Raw genomic sequence first — 23498 nt, 5'->3', positions numbered from 1 at the left:
CTGGATCAGAGAAATAAGTTAACAATCTCACCTAATGATGCTTTTTCTTCTGAACCCAACTACACCTGGACCTATGAACTCATCATGGCTACTATTATAAGTGCTATGTTACCCATTGGCCTCTTTGTATTCCTATCTGTTTTATTTTTTACCCCTCATACTTCTGTTTTCCTTAAGATGTACTCACTACAGCTAAAAGTAGGTCCTCATGCCTTAACTAAAACAAAACAGAACCGCCCCCCCCAAAACATGGACAGGAGGTGACTGCCCAGAATATCTGCATAAAACTCCAGTATTCATTAAAAAAAGAAAAGAAAATAAAATATCACACATACAAATGCAAAGCTTTCTTTTAATGGATGTCAATATGTCTGCATGTAGTCCAAGTTGGGACTGACATATAACTGGGAGAACTTAGTCTCTAAATCAAAGCCTTCATGCCTGGATAGTTTAAGCAAATGCTAGGAAGAACCACAGTCTTATTGAATTAATTTGCTACTGAATTAACTTTTAGGAGTAGTGCCTCATTTTTAGGGTTCTTGTTTTGTGGAATTAATACTTCCCTCCAATTCTGGACAGCTCAACCTGGGTCTGCTATTACTTTCAGTGAAAATTTCTTTCTTTCTTTCTTTTTTGTTGATTTAATAATGATCAACAAGATCATAAGATAAGAGGGGCATAATTCTACACAATTCCCAACATCAGAGTTCTATATCTCATCCCCTCTATTGGAAGCTTTCCTATTCTTTATCCATCTGGGAGCATGAACCCAGGATCATTATGGGGTAGAGAAAGTGGAAGTTCTGTCTTCTATAATCGCTTCTCTGTTGGACATGGGCATTGGCAGGTTTATCTATGCTCCCAGCCTATTTCCATCTTACCCTATTGGGGCAGGGGTCTGGGAGAGTGTGGTTCCTGGGCACATCAGATAAGTTATCTGCCCAAGGAAGTCACATTGGCATCATGGTAGCATCTGGAACTTGGTGGCTGAAAAAGCATTAAGATATAAAGCAGAACAAAGTTAAACTGTAGTCAATGAGATTTGGGGTCTCCATTTTGGAAAAATCTAGTACGTCTATTTCAAGAGGCCCATGACTTTACTAATTTTTGCCTAGGCCCAACAGCTAATATGGAGGTGGCCTAAAGACACTGTCTGCACTGTCTGGGGAGATAGTGTCAGAGTTGGAAATAGAAGCAGAAAGCTGGATCAGGACAGAGAGTAGCTTCGAATTATGGGAAAAGTATACAAGTATTAGTAACTGTAAATCCCTTCGATTTGATCTGGGGCCCATATTCAGCAGATGAAGAGGAAGAGAGAAAGATATACACCTGCAGGCCTGCTTCACCACTTGTGAGGCAAATCAGATCCTTGTGTGAGTCTTTGTCTTTTTTACTATGTGCATTAACCTGGTGCACCACCGTTCAGCCCCCAGACTGAACTGTTTATGTCTCATTCTCTCTCCCAAATAACTGGTCATTCTATATTTCAGAGCCATAAATTCTTTGTTTCACATTTAATAATGAAGAGAATGGGACATCTCAATAGTGGTATAGCTCAGTTTTGAATTGAAGTCTGAAGCAACTGAGTCTGAACCAAATTGCATCTAAATCCTAGTTTGGGAAGCAGGCAGTCACTTTCCAGCTGCTGTGTCTCAGGAAGGTGGTAATGTCCCGCAGTGAGTCTCTGGGAACATCAAATCCATAGTTACTTCAACATCCCCTAAAATGGAAGAGACTGAATTACATGGAAGACTGAATGTCCTTCAAATTCATCACAATCAAATCTGAAGATAAAATGTCGGATGAGCCTCCCAGTAGTCAATGTTATCACCTCAGATGTAGGCTGTAGCTCTTTACATATCTAAGATGTAGCTATCTTTTAGCTACACAGTAAGCTACACAGAAATCAATATCACCCCAGAAAGCTTGTCTTCAGTATGACAAGATGCACTTGTCATTCCCACAGTCACATTATAGGTTGTTTAGTGAAGTAGACATTTATAGAATGTTTAGTGAAGTAAACATCCTGCTACTATATGGATTGTTGTGGCTGGCATCATGGAACTTGAACTTCTTCTTCTAGCGTTTGCCCTTCTTCCGTAGCCAGTCAACAGCGTCAGGTTGAGCCTGATGTAAAGTTTCGAGACCTCCTTTGAATCTGGAGAGGTGGCAGTCATTGACTATGTGGGTCATAGTCTGTCAGGAGCCGCAGGGGCAGTTCGGGTCGTCTCTGGCTCCCCAGTGATGGAACATAGCGGCGCACCGGCCATGGCCTGTTCAATAGCGATTGAGGAGGGCCCAATCATAATGTGCTAGGTCAAAGCCAGGTTGACGCTTGCAGGGGTCTGTGATGAGGTGTTTGTTCTTTACCTCAGCTGACTGTCAACTCTGTTTCCAAGAGTCTGGAACAGAGAAGTTCAGTGTAGGCATAGGAGACCAGATTGGGTGATGAGACATCAAGCGTTGGACAGGGTGGGCGAAGATATCCACGTATATTGGCAGGTCCTGTCGAGCGTAGACGTGGGAAATGAACTTAGATGATGCCGCATCCCTCCGAATATCTGGTGGGGTGATGTTGCTAAGAACTGGCAGCCATGGAACCGGGGTGGAATGGATGGTTCCAGAAATTATCCTCATGGAAGAATATAATTTGGAATCGACCAAGTGGACATGGGGGCTACGGAACCATACTGGGGCACAGTATTCTGCAGTGGAATAGCATAATGCCAGAGATGATGATCATAGTGTGGAAGCGCTCGCACCCCATGAGGAGCTGGCCAGTCTGCAATGATGTGATTCCTCGCGCCCACCTTTTCTGCAGTTTTTATGAGATGTTTGTGAAATGACAGAGTGCGATCAAGAGTAACGCCAAGATAGACTGGCTGGGCTTCATGCCGGATTCTCGTATCGCCAAGCTGCACATTAAGCTTACGTGAGGCCGAGGCATGGTGTAGATGGAAAACAGATGATACCGTTTTTGCAGTGCTAGGGATTAGTTGCCATTTTTTACAGTAATCAGATATCAGAGACATGTCTTTCGTAAGTGTTTCCTCGAGGATGTCGAACTTGGATGCCTGAGTTGCACAGCAGATGTCATTGGCGTAGATGAACTTCCTTGAAGAAGTTTCTGGGAGGTCATTGATGTAAATATTAAATAGCGTAGGAGCCAGAACAGACCCCTGGGGGAGGCCACTTGAGACAGGTCTCCATCTGCTAGACTTGTCACCCAGATGCACCCGGAATCTTCTGTTTTGGAGAAGAAACGATATAGTGTTGGCCACCCATGGAGGCAGGCATCTTGAGATCTTGACTAGGAGACCATGGTGCCAGACCATGTCATAGGCTGCTGTGAGATCAACAAAGACAGCACCCGTCTTTAAATTCTTCTGGAATCCATTTTCGATGTAAGTTGAGAGGGTCAGGGCTTGTTCGCAGGTAGATCTTCCTGGGCGGAAACCAGCTTGGGCGGGTGATAGGAATTTCTCTGTAAGAGGAGAAATACGTGACAGAAGCAGCCTCTCAAGGAGTTTGTAACACCTGGAAAGGAGAGAAATTGGTCTATAGCTGGCGGCCAGTGTTGGGTCTTTCTTTGGTTTCAAAACCGCTATTATCTTCGCACGACGCCAAACTTTGGGCATAGACTCAGATTCCAAGATGTGGGACAGGAATGAAGCGAGCCACTTCTTTGCTGCGGGACCCAGGTTAAGAATGAGTTCTGGGGTGATGTTGTCATAGCCAGCAGCTGTTCCTGGTTTAACCCTCTTCAAAGCGTCTTCCAATTCAGACAGTGTAAAGGGAGAGAGTTTTGGAGATGGACAAGATAACTGGAACTGGGATGACCACTCATGGGAAATTTCTCTTTTCCAGACTGGGTCGATCTTAGCACGTCCAACTTGAGTTAGGTGACTGGCCACTGAGTTTGGAGATACGGGAGGATGGGAGACGGGAGGGGGTTGGCTACCAGCACCCAGTCTGTGAAGAAGCTTCCAGGCCTTCCAACTTGAGTGGGTGAAGTTCAGAATTTCCGTGAGTGAGAGATGCAGCAGGCTTGGCGTGCTGCATCCAGGGAGGCAATGAGATGGTCAGCCACATCTGGGTCGCCCGACTCATCATACTGCTTTAGTAGTTGCTCGCATTCAGCATCAAGACAAGGCGTATAGTTAGCATGTCTCCCACGAGGAATGGCTTGGGAAGCTGCTTTGAAGATGGCTTGGCGGAAGCTCCTGTAGGAATCTACAGAGGGGATAAAGTTAATTGGAATTGCAGGAACAGATTTGTTGGTAAGATCACTGAACAGACGCCAGTTTGCTTTCCGAAAGTTCCATCTTAGTTTCTTTGAGCACAGAATCAGTGGGAGCTGGAGACCAATGTGGATGATAGCTGGGCGGTGATGACTGTGCGGGAAGATCTTGAGAGCTTGTCTCGTAGCGGGAAAGGCTTGGCCATTGACTGTGCTAATCCAGCACAGGTCGGGTGACGAGTCTTTATTCCATCTAGCACTGTGAAAAGAGCCTGGCTGTTTGGGATCATATAATAGGGAGAGGTCATTCGCTGAAGCCCAGTCGGCTAAGATAGAGCCGTCAGCACGAGTGGAGGAATATCCCCAGTCTTGGTGATGACTATTAAAGTCTCCAACGTAAGCCAACGTAAGCTCCAACTTGAACTAATAATGGTAACAAAAACACTTTTTAAAAACTATGAATGGTTAGAAGAACACAAAGCTAGTCTCAGCTCAGCACTATGGGAGCTATTTTGGAATATTCAGCTTGTGCCTTCTCATTCAATGTAGAGAGAATTGAACCGATTATTAGCGTACTTTCAAATTAAAAAAATTCTCCTGCAATTATCTGGATGTTTCACTTACATTTGGGGTATTTTGGGGCCAAATTATCATCATATTATCCAAGTTATCTTGTATGTGTACTTCTAGTCATTGCTAAAAATACACAGCAACCAAATTAACGCTGTCAGTAAATTCTATCAATTTCACAGAAAGTGGGAAAGAACATACAGAATCAAGAAATTTCCCATCTCTCAATGTAATGAAATACAAAAAATGGAAGAATAAAATAATGCCAGAACTATTTAAACTCAGGAGCACAACATTATAAAATAAGTAGTTTCAAATATCAACTATAGATTAAAGATTCTAGAAACTGGCAGTAGTTTCTGCTTGAGTCATCCAGAAGCAGTCCAATAACATTTTGAAAAGAAGAAAGTTTTGAAAAAAAATCCAGGGAGGTGACTCAACACAATGGTGCTCTGGTATTTCTCTCTCTCTCTCTCCCTTTCTCCCCACTTTTGCTCTCTTACTCTCTCTCTCCCTCCCTCTACCCCTATTTCCTCTCTCACTCTCTCCTTTAATTTTTTTATTATCTTTATTCATTTATTGGGTAGAGATAGCCAGAAATCTAGAGGGAAGGGGATCATGGAGAGGGAGAGAAACAGAGAGATACCTGTAACATAACATACCTGGCTTGAACCCAGGTCCTTGCACGTTGTAATATGTGTGCTCAATAAATTGTGCTAGCACCCAGCCCCATCTTTCTCTCCTTCACACACACACACACACACACACACACACACACACACACACATACACACACACACACACACCTGATAGTCCCAATCTTAAGAGAAGCAAGTTGATAGTAGGAGGGATGGGACTTGAAAATAATATTCTAAAGAAAAAATTCAGGAGTTTATTTTAACCACCCTCTGTTCACTAAGACAGAAAAACAGTATCATCAGCTAAACTCCCAATGCCAATCACCAAATGTAATCTACCTGCATTTAGCTTCATTAAAATTTGGAGGCAACTGCTTTTGTTGTGTTTCTTAAGCCAAAAAACTCAAACATGTTTATCTCCTTTCCACATATTTTCCACCACCATATTTTCACATCCCATCATCTCCATTGGAAGCTTTCCTATTTTTTATCCCTCTGGGAGTATGGACCAAAGATCTTTATGGGATGCAGAAAGTGGAAAGACTGGCTTCTGTAATTTCTTCTCCCCTGGACATGGGTACTGACAGGTGAGTCCATACTCCCAACCTATTTCTCTCTTTCCCTAGTAAGGTAAAGCTCTGTAGAGTTGGAGTTCCAGGACACATTAACAAGGTCGTCTTCCCAAGGAAGTGGATTGGTATCAAGGTAGCATCTGCAACAGAATTAACCCAGACAGAGACACAAAGACACATCATATTTAGAATGGAATGGAATAAGGATAAAGAAAGGATCCTGAAGGCTACAAGAGAAATACAAGAGTCACTTACAGAGGAAAACCCATAAGATTAGCAGCCACAATAATGAGGAAGAGAAATCACTAGTAAACCATCTAATCACCCAACTAAACAAACTAGAAATAGAGCAACAAAGAGACCCCACAGTCAACAGGAGACAGGAAATAGTTAAAATCAAAGCAGAAATCAATGAGCTAGAAAACAAAAAGACCATTAGAAAGATTAATGAAATCAAAATCTGGTTCTTTGAAAGGGCAAATAAAATAAATAAATCACTAGCTACACTTGCTAAGGGTAAAAGAGAGAAATCTATGGTAAAATCACTTGGAAATGAGAGAGGAGATTATTACAATAAATGAGGTAGAAATACACAGGATTGGGGGCCTGGCACCTGATTTAGCATACAAACTATAGTGCAGAAGGAACTGGGCTCAAGCCCTTGGTCTCCACCTGCAGTGAGATAGCTTCATGAGTGGTGAAGTAGAGCTGCAAGTGTCTATCTCTCCCCTTCTCTGTCTCCCACTTCCATCTCAATTTCTCTCTGTCTATACAATAATGAATAAACAATGTAAAATATAAAAAAGAGATACAAAGGATCATGCAAGACTATTATGGACATCTTTATGGAAATAAATTTGAGAATGTAGAAGATATGGACACATTCTTAGAGTTATGCCAACCTTGACACAAGAGGAAGTAAATAAATTTAACAGGCTAATCACTGGTAAAGAAATTGAAACAGATGATCTGGGAGATGGTGCATTGGATAAAGCATGAGGTCCTGAGTTCAGTCCCTGGCAGCACATATACCAGAGTGATGTCTTGTTCTTTCTCTTTCTTCTCTTATCTTTCTCATTAGTAAATAAATAATTTAAAAAAAAAGAAAATTAAACAGTAATCAAAATTCTCCTCAAGAACAAAAGCCCATGTCCAGATGGCTGTACTAATGAATTATATAAAATATTCAAAGAACTACCCATCCTCCTCAAATGCTTCCAGAAAACAGGAAGAGGGAGCACTCTCAAACACATTCTATGAGGCTAACACCACCCTGACCCCCAAAGCAGGAAAGGACTCCACCAAAAAAGAAAGCTACATACCTATATCCTTGATAAACACTGATGCAAATATCATCAACAAAATCTTGGCTAACTGAATCCATCAACATATTAGGAGAGTAATCCATCATGACCTTGTGGGATTCATCCCTGGAAAACAGAAATGGTTCAATATCCGCAAGTCAATAAATGTATTCCACCATCTCAACAAAAAGGAAGATAAATATCACATGATTTGATCAAGTGACAAAAACAAAGCATTTGACAATGTCCAGTACCCACTTATGATTAAGGTCCTCAAGAAACTGGGAGCAGAAGGAAAATTCCTCAACATGGCTAACATCATAGTTAATGAGGAAAAATTGAAAGCTTTTCCCCTGAAATCAGGAACTAGACAAAATACCAAATCTCACCACTTTTATTCAATATAGTCCTGGAAGTCCTCACCACCTCAATCAGATAAGAAAGAAATACCGAAGGAATCCAGATAGGAAAGGTTGAAGGTAAACGCTTATTATTTGCAGATGATATGTTAATATACCTAGAGGACCCCATAACCTCTGCCAAGAAACTACTAGAAGTCATCAATAAGTTCATTAAAGTAGCAGGTTACAAAATCAATACCCACAAAGCTGTGGCACTTCTCTATGCAAAAGATGGGTCAGAGGAAACAAAAGTAAAAGGAACAATCCCATTTACAACTGAATCCAAAAAGATTAAATATCTAGGAATAAATCTAATAAAGGATATAAAAGACCTGTACAAAGAAGACTATAAGACACTGTTAAAAGAAATAGAGGATGACACAAAGAAATGGAAGAACATCCCCTGTTCATGGATTTCAAGAAAAAATGTCATTAAAATATCAATTCTGCCTAAAGCATTTTATAGATTCAATGCAAGTCCTATTAAAATCTCAATGATATATTTCAAAGAAATTGAATAAATTATTCAAAAATTTCTATGGGACTATAAAAAAGCACCAATAGCAAAAGCACTCTGGAGGAAAAGGAAGACAAATGGAGACATCACAGTGCATAACTTCAGGTTATACTACAAAGCAATAGTAGTTAAAAAACAATGTGGTAGGGAGTCAGGTGGTAATGCAGCGGTTTAAGCGCACATGGCGCGAAGCACAAGGACCTGAGTAAGGATCCCATTTCAAGCCCCCGGCTCTTGTCAATTCAAGAGTGGTGAAGCAGGTCTGCAGGTATCTATCTTTCTCTCCCCTTTCTGTCTTCCCCTCCTCTTTCCATTTCTCTCTGTCCTATACAACAACGATGACATCAATTACAACAATAATAACTACAACAACAATAAAACAAGGGCAACAAAAGGGAAAATAAATAAATAATAAGAAGAAAACAATGTGGTACCAAAACAAAATGGATATATGGACCAATGGAACTTGATAGAGGCCAGAACTAAATTCAAGCATGTATAGATAGCTTATTTAAGACAAAGGGGTCAAAACTGCCAATGGGAAAAAGAAGGTTTCTTTAATAAATTGTTCAGGTAGAACATGTATAAAAAGGAAATTAGATTAACAATTAACACACACACCAAAAATTAGCTCAAATTATATCAAATATCTGGATATTATACCTGAAAGTATAAAACACATAGAAAATACACAGAATGGGAAATGGAAACAACAACAAGATTGATTGAACAAATAGGTCTATATCATATTAAAAGCTTCTACATATCAAGAGAAAATTCCATAAGGATAAACCAGAAACCTAGCAACTGGGAGAACATATTTGCACACCATACTCCAGACTTGTGGTTGATATCAAACATCTATAAAGAGCTCATACAACAAAAAGAAAAAGAACAACCAATAAAAAAGTGGGGATAAGATACGAATAAACAGTTCTTTAAGAAAGAACTGTCTTCTTTAATGAAGACATGAACATATGCAGAAATCCTCTAATTCACTCATCACCAGAGAAATGCAGAGTGAAACCACATTGAGATATCACCTCACACCTGTTAGAATGGCCTTCATCAACAAAACAGAAGGTAAGTGCTGGAAAGTTTATGGAGAGAGAGGAATTCTATTACACTGCAGGTGCTACTGCAAACTGGTGCAGCCACTATGGATAACAGTATGGATAATTCCTTTTTTTAATGTTTATTTATTATTTATTCCCTTTCGTTGCCCTTGTTGTTTTATGTTGTAGTTATGATTGATGTTGTTATTGGATAGGACAGAGAGAAACGAAGAGAGGAGGGGAAGACAGAGATCCCTCTCTCTGAGACAGGCTGGGAGTATGGATTGACCTGCCAATGCCCATGTTCAGTGGGGAAGCAATTACAGAAGCCATACCTTCCCCCTTCTGCATCCCATAATGATCCTGGGTCCATACTCCCAGAGGGATAAAGAATAAGAAAGCTATCAAGGGAGAGGATGGGATATAGAGTTCTGGTGGTGGGAACTGTGTGGAGTTTTATGCCTCTTATCCTGCGGTTTTGTCAACGATTCCTTTTTATAACTAAAAATAAAATAAAATAAAAAAAGATCCCTCTTTCCCTCAGCACTGGTCACTTCCATCAGTAACATTAGCATAAGTCTTCTCCTGTGACAATGGTAGCGACTGCCCCACTCTCTAAAGGGAGGTTGGGTCATCCTACCCTGACATTCATGGAAGACTAGTCCAGAAATGAGTGCAGCCTAGAATGTTTTCAGCTGTGACCATGAACTACGAGTTCAGACTCACAAGGACTCAGAAGTTACACAGACTCCTGTGCTAAATATGAATATATATGGATCATGAGTCAGGTTGGTGAAATAAACAATTAATTTTATTCATAGATTTTCTTCAAGTTTGAAAGCTACTCTGCCCTAACCCAACTTTCTAACCCTATTCTCAACTCTGACACCATCTTCCCAGACAATATTTTTATTCAATCCCATGTTAACTATCAAACTCAAACAAAAACTACAAAAGTCGTAGGCCCCTAGGAACATACATAAGTAGACTTCCTAACTTCTTTCTATCCCAAGATCCATGTTCTCATCTGCTGTATTCCTATTTTTTGGTTCCTGTTCATTAATTATTTTGCTCTAGTTTCTATCTTACCACCTTTCAACCAACAACTTATAGATACTATTATGATTCCATCATGACTTCCCTAGGAGGAAGACCTCACCAATGTGTCTGTCTCAAAATCTCACCTCTCCAGAGCTCTACCCCACTGGGGAAAGATAGAAATAGGCTAAGGGTACAGATTGACCTGCCAATGCTCATGTCTGACAGAGAATTATAGAAGCCAGACGTCCCATCTTCTCCACTCCAAAATTTTGGTCCATACTCCCAGCAGGAGAGGGCTCTGAACTCTATTAGGACCTAGAGAAAGGAGAAAAAAAAAAAAGGAATGCCATTTGGAAGTAATAATAGTAATGATTCTGCAGGTAAGAGTTACTAGATCGAGTGATGGTTGTTTTGCTTCTAAGTTAGAAGGCATCTTGCTCTAAATTTTCTAAGAGCTTTTTTACTTAAAAACCTTCAGTAACAACTGAGAACTCTGGTACTGCTGTGTCCCCTGTGGGATGTGTAATACAGAAAGAAAAGCATTTGCCTAAGTCACACTGAAAGACACACACACACACACACACACAGACACACACACACACACACACACTACATTACTGCATGGAAACTGATATTTACATCTACACTGTTAAAACAGCACAAATATTGTTAGTTTAACTGAATCACTTGTCACTTTACCATCAAAGTAACACACAACTTCACTCTTAAACTTCCCAATATATCATTTTATTAATTTTGACTGATTCAAACTTCAAGGAGCATATCTCTGAGAAACTTTTCAGTCCTAGATAACAATAGAAAATCTTGATCCTGCAAAGATAATTTGTGTATTCACTCAACAGATTTAATGATGTGCAAATCAATGCCATTTTAAAACCTAGTTTATTTCACTCTACCTACATTCTTATTTCACTCTACCTAATTGCATGTAGTAGTATGGATTATACAAGGGCTAGTGGATAAAGGAGAAATTGCAGGTTAACGACTGGTCGCTTTGGAACACAGTTTTACATGCATTTGTGCTTTGCTGGGGTCTCTGGATGTTAGAAACCTGGCTTTCCCCCTAATAAACCAAGACAGTGTTTTACCGTGACCAGTTTAGCAGAGTTTCCAGTCTCCGCGATGGAGTTAAGACACCACTTTGGGGCGAGTTACTTGGAGACTGTTGGACTCCCAAGGTGGGGAAAAATAAAGGGGGCGGGGGTGGTAAACTGAGGGAAAAAAGCCAAGACCCTAACCACTGAAGCCCACACTCAGCTCCCGAGACAAGTGCCACAGATTTCTAGAAGCTCCAGATTTCTAGAAGCTCCAGATTTCTAGAAGCTCCAGATTTCTAGAAGCAGCCTCTTCTTTGGCTTCAGGGACAGTGAAATCTCTGCACGCGTCTGCCTCGCCCTGAAGGCGTGCAGTAGTTGCGCCCCGCTGCTAAGTGGGTTTGCTCCACTGAGTAAAGAAACCAGCGCCCCTTCCTCTACCTCCGTACATGGTTGGGGTCTCGGTGACCCGAGACAAAGATAATCTGAGCAGCTCTAGCTGGCTGGACTAGACGGGGAGTGAAAGACAGCGGGGTCCTGGCGCTGCCTAGGGCAGGGACTAACCTTCCGGTGCGCTCAGAGGTTTAGAGCTCAGTCATGGTCTCAGCTTCCCTCTCTGGGGCCCCCCTTCTCCGGACTGGGGCTGGGGCGGGAGAGCTGGAGTGTGGGTGGTTCCCAGAAGAGACACTCAGGAGGCAGCGACTCTAGCCCACCCCCCTCCCAGTACTCCCCCTGCCACTCGGGGGAGGGAAACGGCGGGGTGGGAGTCACCCAGTGCGACTGCCCGCAGCCCCTCCTGCTGCGAGGGGGAGCCATAAAAGCCGGTGTGCCCCGCTCCCGACACCCAGCCGGCTCTCAGGCCTCGGAGAGACGCCCACAGCACTGACCCAGCCGCATCTGCCCGCACGTCTGAAACCGTGAGTGCCTCGACCCGCTTGGAAAGGGATGGGAGCCAAGTGGAGTGGGGGGTCCCGGACGTGGATCCAGGGCGCGGTTTCACCCTTCTACAGACCGGGGTGGGGGGGCTCTAGGCGAGTTGCACCGGGCTCCCCAATCCTGTGCGCGCTCAGTTCTGCACCTCGACGCACGCCAGCCTGGGTTCAGAATCTAAATCACACTTTTTTTTCCCTCTCTCATCCCGTCGTGGGATTGATTGTCTGTGCCTTGACCCTCCCCATTCTCCCCTACTCTGGACCTCCCGGAGGGTCTAAGCTTTCTTTGGGAGGTTTGTGGGGAGTGAACGGAGCACCTAAGTCCCAACCCAGGGAGGCAGCGCGCTCTGAGGAGTTCCGAGAGCTTGGAACTCTTCCACGCTGCCATTTCTGGGGGCCTTTAGGACTGCTAAGTGGGACTGACTGACCTGGTAGGGGACTATCTCCTCCAAACTGCCACCCCAGGTACATATAACCTTAGTTACACTTGGCTTCATTCCTGCAGACGAACAACCCCACAATAGTAGGAAGAGAAGAAAAAAAGTTTTCTCCTCCCACAGAGGTTTGGCTGAGAGTCATAATCCTTCAATCCGGCGGGAGTAACTTTTAATTCTGTTTTTTTTTTTTTTTTAATGTCTGATTAGCATCAAAAGCTCCAGCTCTAAGGTTTAAGGCAGGCAAGTCTTTGGAATGAAGTTGCTCTGAGTTTCCTGACTGAGAAGAGTAGAGTTGAGCTCCCTGGCAAAAGATGCCCTTGGCAGGAGGGGCTGATGGCCTCTGTGAGACTGGGGGGAGCATGGATTTGGGTTTGGGGTTGTAACAGTTGGAGAGGCTCTGGAGCCTAAGGAAGAGATGCAGTCCTTTGAATACCCAGCCCCACTCTCACTCCTCCGCTCACCCGCCTTTCCGCACTTTCTTGTCCACAGATGCTGGCTAGCAAGAAACTGGGACTGTACCGACTGACCCTAGCCCTGTCCCTGCTTCTGTGTCTGGGAGCACTGGCTGAAGCATATCCCTCCAAGCCTGACAACCCTGGAGAGGACGCGCCCGCTGAGGACATGGCCAGATATTATTCTGCTCTGAGACACTACATCAATCTCATCACCAGGCAGAGGTGGGTGCTCTCCACAGAGAAGGGCCTGGGATAAAGCTGTCTGCACAAGCCAGAGAATCAGGGCATCTTGCAAGACAGGGACCGTTTTCTCTTGCTTGCTTTATCTCACTCAGGTCAAGGCAGCGTCAAGGAAACACTTAACTGCACACTGGGCACAGGGTACCTCTGCAACTGTAGTCTTAGAATCTTGACACCCTGTGTTCTGGTTCTGTAGACAAGAGTTTACTCTGGGTTTTCTCCTTCTCCTCCATCCCCTTCTCTGCCTGCCTCTCCCTCTCCCTCTCCCTCTCTCTCTCTCTCTCTCTCTCTCTCTCTCTTTCTCTCTCTCTTTTTCCTTTGAGCAATTTGTGACTTGTTGAGTAGCCTAGGTGCTAAGTATCTCTTCAAAGATACAGGTAGGCATTCACTTGGGGAGTACTCCAGGGAGGAGAGTGAGATTTCTAGAACAAAATAACTAAAGCAAGAAATGCCTGGGCTGTCAAAGGTGTAAAACTAGCTTTTTCCAACCTTCTCAAAGTGACTTGAGTGACAATATTTAGAAAAAGTCAAGCATATATATTTTTTTCTTTTCTTCTTTACAGTGTTTTTACAATCTCAGGTCCTTACGAAAACTTATCGATCCCCATACATAGACATTTAGCAGAAAATGGTTGCTATGAAGTGAGATTTCCCTCATTTTATATGATAAGTGCTCCCCTGGTGTTCTAGTAAGGAGATACATTGGTGTAGATGCTGTAGGATGAAATTGAAGATTACGTGCGTTCCAGTTACAGATTGTACTTAGAACCCCTAGAAAGCTAAAATACAATGCTATATTTACTCTGAATTAAAATTTAAACAGAAAATCAAATTCAAACTTTTTTTGCTAATAATTTAATGTGAAAATTGTTTTCCGAGGTTTATATTAGTTTTTGTGCACTTAATATTATTTTTTCCTCTTTATTGGGGAGGAGAACTAATGGTTTACAGTTAATACAGTTGTTGTTAGATGGATAAATTTCTCAATTTTCTGCAAAAAAAAAAAAAAAAAAACCTCTCACTCCCAGCCTAAGTCCTCCTCCACCACCATCATGAGCAAAGACCTGAAGGTCACCCTTTGCTTTGGTGCAATATACCAAAGCTAGTCCAAATTCTATGTTTGCACTTAATATCTTAATTACCAACATCAGATGACCCTAATACATTACAAAGGAGAACTATTTTATGTTTGTTTATGTTATCTTTACTGTATTTTTACTGATCACAAGTTAGGAAATAGTTACACAAAGTGAGGAGAATTTCTGTTTCTAATAGAATACTGTTTTCTGTTTCATTAGAAAATGTTTCATCCTGCAAAGCTTTTTTTTTTAAGAAAAAAATCCATTTGTATAGAATCAAAAATTCACAGAACAACCAGACTTAAATAGAATTGTTTTATGGCCTCTGAAGTCTGATAATTTTAGTTAGTGAAAGGTAATAATGCTGCATACTCTAATAGACTTCTAAGAAAGTTAATTGCTTTAAAATATTATGCTATCACACAAATGGGGGGGCATGTCTAAATGAAAAAAAATGTATTACTTCTTTTCCTAAGAAAACCTTAGCTGTAGCATATAGTAGAACTTATTTTGTAAAGATGACTGAGAGAAAGCTTTACCCATGTGAAAATCTTTAGCATTTCAAAATGTTTTCGCAGGCATTATTTAGACCAAGTTTTTACCTCAAATCTTTGAGTCTGACTATCTCCATTTTATAGATCATGAAACCAAGAATATTTTATGAAAGCTTTTCATGGTGCTGATGAGATTGAATCACTCCTACTGATTTTCTTCGGCTTATATCACTTCCATTACTAGTGTGATCTCTAACATCATTAATGAACAGAATGAGTTTGGGTATCATGACATCATATTAGAATTACTTAGGACTGAGTTGGTATTGAAGCAGAGCTTTTTTCTTATCTTCATAAAAGTTCCTTCTTTTAAACCAGCAGAGGCTTGTAGTCTTGCACCCATGAGCTCCATTCTGTATGTTCATCTCCTCACCACACATCCATAAATACCTGTATACACTTTTGAAAATCATAGGGTCCTTTGTGAATATATGCTTTAATTCACTGTAAGTGACATTGAAATAATTCCCCCCCCTTTTTTTGTCCACATTTTCAAGTTACATACCCTTGACTAATTGTTTCCGAAAGCTGCATTGTTGATTTTAGAATATAAATTCAAGGTGTCTTGCTTATCTAGCCTCGCCCCCTCCCCCATAATATCTCAACTGGAAGTCACTTTATGCTCTTCAGCACATTTAGTAACATCTGAAGATATTTTTAGTCGTCAGGGAAGGGGGAGGGTTACTATTAGCATCTGCTAGATATAGGCCAGGTACACTGTTGAACATTCTGCAAAACCTAGGATAGCACAGATCCCCACCCCATTCCACCTCATTCTACTACAAAGAAATATCAAGCTCCAAATGTCAGTGGTGCCATGGTTAAAAATTCTAACTCTGTCTCTTCCTCTTGGACATTCACTGGAATCACCTGGGAAGTTCCATCTCTGACTAGTTAAGTCAGAATCTCTGGTGCTGGTGCTGAGTTTTCTATCAGTTTGAAATTCTTTTCCCAAGAGACTTTTTTCCTCTCCTCTCCTCTCCTCTCCTCTCCTCTCCTCTCCTCTCCTCTCCTCTCCTCTCCTCTCCTCTCCTCTCCTCTCCTCTCCTCTCCTCTCCTCTCCTCTCCTCTCCTCTCCTCTCCTCTCTTCTTCTCCTCTCCTCTCCTCTCCTCTCCTCTCCTCTCCTCTCCTCTCCTCTCCTCTCCTCTCCTCTCCTCTCCTCTCCTCTCCTCTCCTCTCCTCTCTTCTTCTCCTCTCCTCTCCTCTCCTTCCTCTCCTCTCCTCCCCTCTCCTCTCCTCTCCTCCCCTCTCTTCTTCTCCTCTCCTCTCCTCTCTTCTTCTCCTCTCCTCTCCTCTCCTCTCCTCTCCTCTCCTCTCCTCTCCTCTCCTCTCCTCTCTTCTCCTCTCCTTCCTCTCCTCTCCTCTCCTCTCTTCTCCTCTCCTTCCTCTCCTCTCCTCTCCTCTCCTTCCTCTCCTCTCCTCTCCTCTCCTCTCCTCTCCTCTCCTCTCCTCTCCTTTCCTCTCCTCTCCCGTCTTTCCTCTCCTTTCCCCTCTTCTCCTCTCCTCTCCCCTCCCCTTCCCTCTCCTCTCCTCTCCTCCCCTCTTCTTTTTGATAGAGACAGAGAGAAATTGAGAGGGAAGGGGGGATAGAGAGGGAGAGACAGAAACCTATGTCACCACTTCACTGCTCTTGAAGCTTCCCCCCTTCCTACAAGTGAGGACTGGGGGCTTGAACTTGAGACCCTGAGTGTATTAATTTGTACACTCTATGTGATACACCACTGGCTAACCTCTCCCTCTAGAGACTCTTTGAAAGTTAAAGCATGCAGAGAAGAAGAACCCAAATTAGAGAAAAATGAAGAGAGAACAGTTCTGTCCTGGGTACCACTTTCACAACTGTGAGATTCCTATGACTATAAATTTAGGTCCTCACTGGTAAATTAGAGGAAGTACTTGCCATTTTTATCACTCACTGGAGCATGTTGAAGATAAATGAAATAAGGTTACCCAAGAGTTTTAAGATTAGTTAAGTCAACTGATGGACAGAAAAAAAAAAAGTATGTGCAGCAGCTTATAGCCCAATTTCTCAACCTCAGAAAATCTTTGGGGAAATCTACATGAGGGTATTTTTTTTTTCTTTTTGCTACATTTGAGTCCTAACTAAGGGGAAGTAATAGTAACACCCCCCCACACACTAGGTTTAATTTTGATAGGCAATTAGAGCACACCCTTTGTTAGTTTTGTCCCATTATTTTACCTGTTAGAGACTCAGCCTTTGCCAGGCTAAATTTTCATTCACGAATAAGTCAGCTGCTCATGTCAAAAGCCATTTCTGAGAAGGGAAATAATTAGTTTCTTAAAAAAATCCAACTTGGTATAGACTTGCCATATCTTTTAGAAGAGAGTGGAGAGAGGGAGAGAGAGAAAGAGAAAAGAAAGAGAGAGAGGTAAGTGTATGCAGTCACTCCTGAAGGAAGATGATATACCATTCTGGCAGGAAAACAGCTTTGTGTGAGCGTATTATCCTGCCCACATCCTGGAAAAAGTAAAACACCAAAAACATTTCCCTGTATCAATAGGATTCCTTTCAATTTATGGGTAAGATTCAAACCAGGGCATGAGATCAGATTCTTCACTTTTGGGACCCCCCAAGTAATTATAGAAAACATAGGATGTAAGATGTACAGGTCACTGGAAAAATAGGATGTATTTCAATAGTTGTAACTTGCATTGTATACTACCTTGTCACTTTCTAAGCATTCTGGTATCTTGATTTTTACAAGGACTCTAATTTAAATTGGAGTAATTTTACTTTTACAAATAAGGAAAATGAGATTCAAGTTAAAGGTGAAACTAGAACCCTAGTCTACCAGTTTCTTTTTTTTTTTTCTTTTTGAGGGTGATCACTTCTAAAACGCTATCTGCTTTCTTTGCTAAGATTTAAACAGCTGTATATAATCAGAACAATATTCAAGTAACAAATTTTGAAAATCATACTGCGATGTATTTTTATTTGTTGTGACCTAGTGGGAGTGAAAGAGCAAAATCTAACTAGGCATTTTGGTTGGGTTTAAATAATCTACTAAATTATTTAATTTTTGTGTAAATGTGTGTGTTCCCAAAGTGGAGACTGTTGTTATTTTGTTTAAGGAGTTTATGCTATTCTAAACTTGTTTTTTAAAAAGGTTTTCTTTTTTCCTTTCTTTTCTCTTCCAGATATGGAAAACGATCTAGCCCAGAGACACTGCTTTCAGACATCTTGATGAGAGAAAATACAGAAAATCTTCCCAGAACTAGGTATGAACAATCTTATATGGGGATATTGCTGAAGAGTAAGGAGCCCCAAGGGGAGGGAGATCACAGGGGACTACCTGGGGATGTGTTGAAAAGAGGGCAGGGTCTTCTGAACCAGGAGACCATATATGGGGATGAAAGTCTGGGAGAGGGAACCTTTTGTATAACATATGCAACTGAAAATCTTTAAATTCCTGTGTGTCATTTTTTTTTTAGCCTAGATTATTTGGTACTCTTGAAAACTTTAAATATAGTGGACTTTAAGCTCAAAAATTACTCTATGGAGAACTTCTACTGGGTTAGAACTGGGAGAGCATAAAATGAGCTCCCATCTTTATACCTAAAGCTTATCAAGCACCCATTTTTGGCTGAGGTGGTGCCTACTTCTATACATTCTTTGGAGTGACTGCTTAGTTTAGACAGTTGCTTTAGTGGATTTACTCTTGCCTTTATGGTCTCACCTAGAGTTATCATAAATGTGAGTAAATAAATTTTTAATGTGAGTAAATAAATAAATTGTGAGAAAAAATAAATAAATTTACTTTTTCACATTTTTTAGCTTAGCTGATGTCACATTGTAATTTATTGCATTCCATACCTGGGTGTTGAATGGCCTGTTTAGGGACTTTCTGTAGCTTTGGGACTTTCTTGAGGCATGAATCTTCCTTTGAACATGGCCAGAAGATGTGCCCACCAATATCTAACTGTCACCCATTGGAGTCTAAGATTCTCTGACAGTCTCTGGCAAAATGTGTGCAGCTGAAAGGAAACCTAGTCTTCTCCCATTTCCTTTCTTGCTCTTCTGTCCTCTGTTTCTAGTCTCTACCCCCATAAAGAGCACATGGCTCATCCATTTCTGTGGTAGTTTCTCTGCCCTTAGCTCAGCAATGTCAAACAACAGGTTTCCCAGAAGAGGTCACTAGAACGCTTGCTCATTGTGACTGGAATGATACCCTTCATTGGGGTTCTTCCTACTTAACAAGAGGAAGGACCTACTTTTTGAGCCATCCACCTTCCCTTCAGTCCTCCCTCTGGTATTTGGGGAAATGATCAGTTGGGGGCTGGTGCAAGTCTAGTGTCAGGCTAGAATTCTCTGAGGGAAATTTTAAGGTTAAAATAAAATACCAATGTTCTTGTTCATGGGTATAACAACGCTAACTCAAACAACAAATGCAAGAGAAATTTTTCAACAGGTGAAAATTCACAAGGATTGTTTTTATTCACTTTAATTTTTCCCAGATTATTGAAGTATTAAGAATTTTCCTTAAAGGTGGGAAAGATAGCATAGTAGTTACGCCAAAAAAAAAAAAAAAAAACCCTCATATCTGAGGCTCCAAAGCCTGGATTCACACCCCTAACACTACCATAAGTCAGAACTGAAAAGTACTCTGATTAAAAGGAAAATGAGGGAGAAAGAACTATCTGATTTGTTTTAAAAGTAAATAATTGTTCTTAAATATTAAATAATACATGATATTTTAATGAAGCATGTCATTTTTGCTTTTGTAAAAAATTTTAGATATGTCCATTTTCCTTAAGGTTAAAAAAAGAACTGTCCAAACTTATTGGATTGTTGTTATTCTTTGTTTATGGGCTTCAAATCTAAAGATCAGTGCATGAAATAAATCAGATTAAATTTTGGAAAGCCTAAATCACCGAAATTTATAATGAGACAAGGCTTTACAGACTTCAAGTTGCTTATGAAGGCTATTGTATTTAAAAGGGGTTCTTTGTAACCCCCAAAATAACATCTTACTTTAGAAAAAGCCTTGCGGAAAACAAAAAGAGCATATTCAGAGTTGAATAAAAATACCTTCCTTGTTAAAGTTTTGTGTGATTCCTATAGTTTTGATCTTCAGAATATTGCAGTGTTCTTCAGCTTCTTTGATAGTCTTTCAAATACTTCCTCTGAGAGTTGCCTGAGATTCTTGTTAACATGAATGAAAACTTCTCAGTTGGGTCTTTGTACACTACACCACTGCCTTCATTCTGGTAGTCTGCATGGCCTCTAAGTAAGAATTCCAACAGAGATTTAACAGTTTCTGAGCATCTTCCAGTTCAAAATTGAACAACACACTCATGCAAGCTTGTGAACCCTTTAACAAGATAATATTAATTTGGAACAATTTTCAATTGTCACATGCTTTGCTTCTCTGTTTGACAGGCTGGAAGACCCTTCTATGTGGTGATGGGAGATGAAACTTGCTGTTCACTCTTTGCCTATTTTTCAATCCATATTTCATCCTGTGAAACTAGGGTCTGCTAGTCCTCCCAATGCATGTAGCCGTTGTATTCAACTCCTTAGAGTTTCTCCTTGTTGTCATTGTATATATGTGCATTTAAATAAAGAACCATGCATTAAAAAGTGTATGTTCCTCAATTAAAAGTCAGCTGCTGTGTTAGTGTTGTGTGTGAATACAGACATTCAGGGAGTCCTCATTTAACGTTTTTAATAGGTTCTCAGAAACTGTGACTTGAAATAAAATGATCTATAACAAACCTGATTCTGAAAAACATAGTTTTGCTTATCATTAGCATAATATTCCTCTTAAAGATTTGATTATTATTATGTATGAGAGAACAGAGAAACCCTTCATATATAGTTGGTCTTATGCATCTTTAGGGGCAGAAACCAGGCCCTAGGGTTCAAGTATTTTTTCTATCTACTAAGTCATGTCCCTGGCTGCTAGACAGAATTTTTTCAAGAGTTGTTATGATTTTTTCTCCTTTGCCACTGGAATTATCACTGGGATTTGATGCCTGAATGGTTCTACCATTCCCGGCAGACGTTTCTTTCCACTCTTTCCCCTTCCATCCTCTCTTCTATTCGTCCTGGAGTAAGTTAATGTGTTTGCTTTACCTGGTGAGCCACCATCCAGGCCCTTTAGAGAACTTTATTTTGAAACATTGCCCAACAAGAGAGCCTTATTTAAGAACCTGATATATGGAAACACTTAACAGAGAATGCTAATTTGCAAAAATTTTCTGGGCTTTCAAAAACCTTTCTCCTTTACTGGGAATCCTCTTTATCTTTGTTAGCTTATTCTCTTAACAGGAATGCTGATAGAACTTTCTGCAAAATGTCCTATTGCCTCTGCCTCACACAGTAGACACTTGCTATATGTGACATCTGAACACTTGGTCCTACCTAGTGAAAATAACTGTGTTTTAAACTTTTTATATATTTCTTTAATACTTTTTATTTGTTACTAATAGTATATGACAAGATTGTAAGATTACAATAGTTCCATACCATACTCACCACTAAAGTTCTGTGTCCCCAGGCCCTCCCACCTCCCAAAGGTAACCACCATAGTTCACACAAATATCACAAACATTTCACTTGCTTTTGTTTTGTTTGGGCAAATTTTATTGTATTCTAATTCATGTATCCACATGCTTTGGGCGGCTACCATGCCACACAGGACAGGTGTGCACACCTACATGTCACTACTTTTAGAATTTGAGTCACAGACATACACTGAGTGTAGTGATTCTCTTTCTACACATGAAACATGTTAATTGATTTAATTAAAGATTATTAGACTCCTTTGTGTAATTATCTGTGTGGGTTTAGTTTAAAATTTATGCTCTTAGATTCTGATGTGTAGATTCTAAGTCAGAAAATAGATGTCATCCTATATTTTCAGTTTGCGTAACAATGTGAACATATGCACAAATTAAAAAAATTATCATAGCTATAGTTTTATACTATATAACAAAATATGTAATAAGCAGCAGCATTTTTTTTTAGTCAATGAAGTCAATGATGTCACAAACCACAATTTGTCTTAATAAACCCTAAGATAAAACTGTTGTACAACTATCCCTAGCTTTTTCTTCTTCTTTTTTTTTGTTTTTTGTGTGTGTTTTGGGCTTGATACCACTATATAAAGTGCTATTTAATCTTAAAATATGGGATAAATCACAGCTTATTATCAAAGAATTTGAAAGGTGTTTTTTTTTTTATTAACCCACTATATTTGGAGGTTTTTTTTCTGTTAAAATAAGTATTATGCAAGATGCTTTTTTATTTAAAAAAACTTTTTTGGCAGCACATATGTGCTGACTTCTTATAATTTTATCCAGAATTCTTGGTCATATGGATTAAAGCAAATAGGAAATGCATATGATCCCTTGAACAATAATGATGGATTTTTATCTTATGTATATTTTTAGATGTCAATTTATTTTTTATAGAAGGTGAGAGAGAAGAGGGAGAAGGAGAACCACGTACAGCAACAGCACTGTTCTACTGCTCATGAAGCTGCCCCCTACAATGAGAACCGAGGGCTCAAACCTCGGTCCTCAAGCCTGTTAATGTGTGTGTGCTTTACTGAGTAAACTACCACCTACTCCCTTCACAGATTTTATTTTAAGCCAAAATTTCAACCTGATGTCCTACCAAAACTATCTCTCTAGCACCTCTATTAGAGATAGCTCACCTGGTAGGGTGTTTGACTTGTCATGTACACAGCCCAGATCCAAGAGTGGGTACAGCATATGGAAATCTAAAAAATTAATTTATCAAGTTGATATATTTTCTATCAGGCATTTAGGTTTGGTGGGAATGAATGGTCAAACTCAGAACTGGGAGAATGGGGGGATAGCACATACATTACCATGTGAGAGGATCCAGGTTCAAGACCCCGGTCCCCACCTCCATTAGTGAAACAGGTGGTGAAACAGTGCTGGAGGTGTCTCTCTTTACTTCTCTCCCAATCTTCTTTCTCTATTTTTTAAAAATTGTTTAATATTTATTTATTTTCCCTTTTTGTTGCCTTTTTTATCATTGTTGTAGTTATTATTGTTTTTGATGATGTCATAGCTGTTAGGTAGAACAGAGAGAAATGGAGAGAGGAAAGGAAGACAGAGAGGAGGAGAGAAAGACACATGTAGACGTGCTTCACTGCCTGTGAAGTGACTCCCCTGTATGTGGGGACCCGGGGGCTCAAACCGGGATCCTTTTGTCAGTCCTTTCATTTCACGCCAAGTGCGCTTAACCCGCTGTGCTAACACCCGACTCCCTCTCTATTTATTTCTATCTCTATCAAATGAAAGAAGGAAGAAATGGCCACAGGGAGTGGTTAATTCATCTGGCATAAGCAAACAAACAAGTAAATAAAGCTAAATTCATTCATTGTTTTTTTTTTCACTCAATGAACACTTTCTG

General features: G+C 40.6%; 1 protein-coding gene across 1 annotated transcript; it reads left to right on the top strand.

Moving 5' to 3' along the window:
• Positions 1–12081: 12081 nt before the first annotated feature.
• On the top strand, positions 12082–20690 carry NPY (neuropeptide Y). Its single transcript, XM_007529048.3, has 4 exons — positions 12082–12310; positions 13252–13439; positions 18248–18328; positions 20490–20690. Exons 2-4 carry the CDS (start codon positions 13252–13254, stop codon positions 20512–20514), a joined length of 294 nt encoding a protein of 97 aa, XP_007529110.1. The 5' UTR covers positions 12082–12310; the 3' UTR covers positions 20515–20690.
• The last annotated feature ends 2808 nt before the right edge of the window (positions 20691–23498 follow it).

This window comes from Erinaceus europaeus, chromosome 8 (assembly GCF_950295315.1).
Source record: "Erinaceus europaeus chromosome 8, mEriEur2.1, whole genome shotgun sequence".
NCBI classification, from domain to species: domain Eukaryota; kingdom Metazoa; phylum Chordata; class Mammalia; order Eulipotyphla; family Erinaceidae; genus Erinaceus; species Erinaceus europaeus.
The sequence above is the reverse complement of the archived record's forward strand: the minus strand, read 5'-3'. Positions and strand labels throughout refer to the sequence as shown.